The sequence below is a fragment of the Vigna radiata genome, chromosome 8 (assembly GCF_000741045.1).
Source record: "Vigna radiata var. radiata cultivar VC1973A chromosome 8, Vradiata_ver6, whole genome shotgun sequence".
NCBI classification, from domain to species: domain Eukaryota; kingdom Viridiplantae; phylum Streptophyta; class Magnoliopsida; order Fabales; family Fabaceae; genus Vigna; species Vigna radiata.
The window spans coordinates 2,269,705-2,275,933 of NC_028358.1; the positions used below are offsets into that span (position 1 = coordinate 2,269,705).

The 6,229-nt window shown below is 36.9% G+C and overlaps 1 protein-coding gene across 1 annotated transcript; it reads right to left on the bottom strand.

The window, feature by feature from the left end:
* Positions 1–2,237: 2,237 nt before the first annotated feature.
* LOC106770050 lies at positions 2,238–6,229 on the bottom strand. The gene is made up of 8 exons (XM_014655872.1): positions 6,112–6,229; positions 5,324–5,904; positions 5,116–5,257; positions 3,591–4,165; positions 3,125–3,481; positions 2,901–2,983; positions 2,749–2,828; positions 2,238–2,638 (listed from the first exon to the last, which is right to left on the bottom strand). Exons 1-8 carry the CDS (start codon positions 6,227–6,229, stop codon positions 2,238–2,240), a joined length of 2,337 nt encoding a protein of 778 aa, XP_014511358.1.

Below are 6,229 nucleotides of genomic sequence, written 5' to 3' on the forward strand. Positions count from 1 at the left end.
ATTACCTCGCCAGTCAAGTGTCAACAACAGGACTCCTCTCAAACCGAAACTGAACTTTGCGGAGGCACGATTGAACTGCAATGGTGGTTCACGAGCTCCACCACCTCGCGCCTACGACCCTTCTTCCTCTTCACTGCAAGGGTTCTCAGATTGGGGAAATCAAACAAGGGAGGGAATATATATGTGTTTCAGTGCGAAATAAAAATGTCAGAGGCAATACCTGATTTTCGCCCTAATGAAAATATGAATGGCGAACACCGACAGCTAACGAGGCGAACACCGACAGCCAACGCCCAAGACCCTTCGAGAAGACGACTCTAAGGACGTTCTTGGAATGGCCGGCCGAACGACGAAGACACGAAATGAGGCCGAAGGACGTTCTTGGAACAGTGTGCAGAGAGAGTTGGGAGTATCTGAATATTGGGGGTAAAACACTTTCGTGAAAAGAGGAGAGGGAAAAATCCTACTTTGTAATACACCAACCACTTACCGAAGGTCAAATTCCTTCGGTAATGTCCCATGCGAAGTACCGAAGGCCAAATTCCTTCGATAAACTCCTGTGCTAAAGTCCTTCGGAAAATCCTTCGGTAAATATAATTTACCGAAGGCCTATAGTCCGCCGGTAATATTCCGCCGGTAATACATCGATTTCTTGTAGTGATTGCTTGTGGAAATTGTGCCTTAAAGTTAACAATTACCTTAGAGGCCTTGTCATATTTAACCCAAGCAGTGGCAAGCTCTCCTCTTTTGTTAGGATTAGTGGCACAAAGGGTGAAAAGGGTGGTTCGAGCATTTAGCTCAAAAATAGCATCAAGCATTTCATCTTGGGTGAGCCCCTCCACTATTTTGTTCTCTGAGTGTAAAGATTGTAACAAATGTGTTTTCTTGATCTTGAAAGAGTAACCAGCGTACAATATATAGAATATACATAATCAGCGTACAATAATTAACGTACAATAATTACGGAAAGAATATATCAATTATTTAATACAGAATCAATTATGCAGAAACTAAATAAGGTAAACTATAATCAAATATATTATTTCCTATCAGTGAACTTAATGTATGACCCAAGAAAGTTCAATGTAATAAAAGGATGACGTGAACGTGTCCCTGTTCCATGTTGTTGGAACCATTTAGATACCTTTAATCTTTGGATTTGTGGATAGGTATATATTAAAATAAATCTAATGATGTTATATAGATAACTTAAATTGTAAAACTATAAAATAAAAAGCATTAACAAAAAAATTAGTATTCATCATTTTTTACTTACCATAAGACTATATAAAATATTATATTATTTAGTTAATATTTTATTACTCACAATAAGGCTATATCATTTTTTACTCATCATAAGGCTATATAAAATCATTCGATTCATTTTAAGAGTAAGTGAAGATTTCAGTAATCTCTAAAAGCTGAAAAAGAAGATCGTGCAAATTTCTAGCATTTCATTCATCATGGCAAACTTGACGGAAATAGAGGAGTATGAAAAAGAAATTCAAGGTCAAAAAATTTGATAAAGGTACGGTTGAGTAAGGCCCTCCGTCGTCTAGACGAGAATAAGTTTGTGGAATCGTTCAAGAACTACAAAAGCGAAAGGATGTTATGAAAAATTAGTTATAGTCATTACTGATGGGCCTCCCACTCCAGCCACTAATGATGAGGCTCAGGGTGCCACAAGCAATCCAGGCACTAATAATGAGGCTCAGAGGGCTATAAATGATACTGACAACAATGTGCAAGGTGTATAACTTGATCTCTTAGGATTTCTTGGCTCTCATGTAATTGTTTTTCTTCAGATGATTTGTATAGAAACCTCTTTTGGGTGTTTTTTGGGTGCTAAATATTGATCATGTAGTTTTCTTTTGGGTGCTTATTCTCTTCCTCAATATACTTCTTTTTGAATATATATATATATATATATATATATATATATATATATATATATATATATATATATATATATATATATATATATATATGCTTCTTTTTGAATATATATATATGTATGTTCTTTGTATACAAACAAGATGAACAATTTTAAAGATATTCTTAAACAATTCACAGGGAATAAAATACGATTTCATTCCTTTTTCCAAAATGACGTACAATTATATAAGCATTGTACGTGAAAATAGGAAACAACTTTAAAAACAGAAAACAACTTTCAACTTATTTTTAACTAAGTACAACAATAATTTAAATATAAATTATATCTTCAACATTCCCCCTTAAGTTGGTGCATGAATATCAATCATGCCCAACTTGTTAATGACTTCTTCAAACACCTTTCCTGAAACAACCTTTATTAGTATATCAGCAAGTTGATCTTCAGACTGAACATGTGGAGTTTGAATTACTTGATTATCTAGCTTTTCCTTAATAAAATGTCTATCCACTTCAACATGTTTGGTTCTATCATGTTGAACCGGGTTATGTGCAATTTCTACCGCAACCTTGTTGTCACAGTAAAGGTTCATTAGTTGTTCATATTTGATTCCCAAATCAGCTAGGACGCTTCTAATCCATAGTAATTCACAAATGCCATATGTCATACCTCTAAATTCAGCTTCAGCATTAGACCTTGCAACTACCTTTTGCTTCTTGCTTCTCCATGTGACTAAGTTGCCTTCTACAAAGGTAAAATACCTAAAGTTGATTGCCTTGTAGTTTTATCTCCAGCCTAGTCTGAATCTGTGTATCCTTCTTTGTAAGCTCTATCATTTTTTGAAAATAATAAACCTTTCCCTAGTGAACCTTTGAGGTATCTAAGGATACGGTATACTGCTGTCATATATTCTTCACTAGGAGAATGCATGAACCTACTTACAATGCTCACAGAATAGGCAATGTCAGGTCTAGTGTGAGATAAATAAATTAACTTTCCTACTAACCTCTGGTATCTATGTTTATCCGTCTCAATCTGGTCTGGATATACAGCAAGAGAATGATTCATTTCAATTGGAGTATCGGCTGGCTTGCAAGCCAACATTCCAATCTCAGATAAAAGGTCTAGAATATATTTTCTTTGAGATAGAAAAATACCTTTTTCAGATCTTGCAATTTCTATGCCAAGAAAGTATTTTATTTGTCCCAAATCCTTGATTTCAAATTCAACAGCCAGTTTCTTCTCAAGTAATTTCATTTCTTCCACATCATCTCCTGTTAACACCATATCATCTACATAGACAATAAGTATGGCCACCTTTCCTTTGTTATGCTTTATAAACAAGGTATGGTCTGAATTACTTTGTTTATACCCAAACTTCTTCATTGCTAACGTGAGTCTTCCAAACCATGCCCTGGGTGACTGTTTAAGGCCATATAAAGCCTTTTTTAATTTGCAGACTACACTTTCTTTTGAAGGGGGTAGCTGTACTCCCGGTGGAACCTCCACGTAGACCTCCTTTTCTAAATCACCATTCAAGAAGACATTCTTTACATCAAATTGTTTCAGGGGGCCAATCTCTATTAGCTGTTATGGAAATTAGGATTCATATTGTGTTAAGTTTAGCCACTAGAGCAAATGTATCTTGATAGTCTACCCCATATTTTTGTGTGTATCCCTTTGCCACGAGTCTTGCCTTGTATTTATCAATACTTCCATCTGCTTTTAACTTCACAGTGTATACCCATTTGCACCCAATTGTCTTTTTTCCACTTGGTAAAGAAGTTAGTTTCCAAGTTTCATTTTTCTGAAGTGCTTCCATCTTTATGTTCATTGCTTGCTTCCATCTAAGATCTTCTAATGCTTCCTGCACACTATTAGGAATAGATACAATGGATAATTGTTCAACCGTTAGAGCATATGATTCAGATAATCTATGAGATGATACATAACTGCTAATAGGGTATTTTACTTTCACTCTCGAATCTGGTTCATAAACTGGTTTTGATATACCTTTATTTTGTCGTCCTGATCTTCTGATTTGGGTATTGTGAGTGTTAGAAGAAGTTAGGATGGAAGAGTTTACAATAGAGACAGAAGTTACCTCAGTAGTAGGTTCGGGATGTGTTTCAGAACTGCCCACATCAGGTGATTCTAGTATATAAGGTAGACTTGGTGCCTCATTTTGTGAAGAATGACTTGCATTGACAAGATCTGTACCTGGAAAATCGGTGGAGACTTCAGGAGAAGGATTTTGATTTGGTGGACTGTCTATAATAAGAGGAGATGTTGGAGTAGGAGTCACAGGTAAAGGTAAGCATAATTATTCTTCTCTAATGTGATGAATCTCCCCCTTAGAAGAAGAAATGACTCCCCCTGAATAGAAAGGTTCAGACTCTCTAAAGGATACTTCAAGCGTTACATACATTTTGTGGGTTTGAGGGTCAAAGCAACGATATCCTTTTTGGACGTCGGAATAGCCGACAAAGATACATTTTTTAGCACAAGGATCAAGCTTACCGCGTAATTTTTTTGGAATATGAACATAGGCAGTGCAACCAACGAGGTTCAAGATTCATGACATGTGGAATAGAAAAGAAAGTTTCAAGCTTCTTTTGAGGGGTGAGAAAACCTAAAACACTAGAAGGAGTGCGATTTATAAGATAGGCCGCAGAGAGGACAACCTCACCCCAATAATGGGAAGGGACATTCAATTCAAATAATGAAGCCCGTACAACCTCCAACAATTGTATGTTTTTTCTCTCAGCTAGTCCATTTTGTTGAGGTGTATATGTACAAGAAGTTTGATGTTTTATCCCTTTAGAGGTTAAGAATTCAGAAAAGGATCCATTCTTATATTCGAGGCCATTATCTGATTGAAAAATTTGTATGGAAGTATTAAATTGTGTTTGAACCATACTGTGAAATTTCTGAAAAACAGGGAAGACGTCATTTTTATGTTTAAGCAAAGAGACCCACACCGTTCGAGTACATTCATCAATAAAGGAGACATAATAATAAGAATGAGAAAACGAAGGGACTTTAGCAGGGCCCCAAATATCAGAATGAATTACTTGAAAGGGAATACAACTTTTATTCATACTGGGGTAAAAGGGAATGCGATGACTTTTAGTCATTTCACAAGTAGAACATTGAAATTTATTGAAATTTAGAGGGATGACAATTTGAAAATAAATGGGGAAATAACTTTTGAAGATAACCAAAGGAAAGGTGTCTGAGTCGTTTATGCCAAAGCCAAGCAGGAGAATGGGAAGAATGTGGAGTGTTAGTAGCAGATGCTCTGCAATGCAAGTCAGTACCACCCTCAGAGACTTCTAAGAAGTAAAGCTCGGTCTGGACGTCCTGAAAAACACAAAATGTGGGCCAAAAAATCACACGACAATTAATTTGTGATGTAAGCTAACTAACAGATAAAAGATTGAAATCAAGAGAAGGAACGACAAGAACAGAATAAAGAGTGAGAGTTTTTGATAGAGTAATGGTACCCTGAGAAGTAATGGAGGCAGAACCACCATTACTGCATGGGAAACAATGTTTTAATATAGAAGCATAATGAATCATATGATCTGATGCGTTTGCTGAAGTCCCACTATGTTGGATAGCCGATGATTTCATAGCAACGAGTCTTGAGTGACCAGAATCACCACAATGAGAACATAACAAGGGTTTTCCAGAAGAATTATCCTTATGGTGTTTAGGAGTATAATTAACAGGGGAGGAATGAGGAACCTGAGATAGTAGAGCAGAGGAATCCGATGTAGGAGCAGGACGACCCATAGTGATACGTTGTCGATGTTCACGATGGACATAGGCATATGTGCTCTCAAGATCCAATTTTGGGTCTTTACGAAGAATCTCTCCACGAACTTGGTCAAAATCAGAATCCAAGCCGCTAAGAAAGATGTGAACGCGCAAACGAGCCATGGAAGAATGCATCTGGACTACGCCATTCACGATGGTTTCAGAAGAAGACTTACGATGATCAATTTCTTGAAATAGGGAGAGTAGTTCATTTTAATAAGTAGAGAGGGGACGACCATGTTGTTTGGTGGAGAAAGATTGTTGGTTCAGCGAAGAGGCAAGTTTCATCAGATCCATAGTAGAATGTGCACAGAGTTGCATCCCAAATTTGATGGGCAGATTCAAGGCGGATAAATTGCTGCATCAACGGGGGCTCATGGAGTTAATAAGCCAACTTTTCACCCGTTTATTCTCAGTAACCCAATTATCATAGGTTGGGTCATCAATGGAGGGTTTCGCAGTTGCGCCAGTGAGATACCCCGATTTGTTTCGAGCACCAATACGCATGTCCAT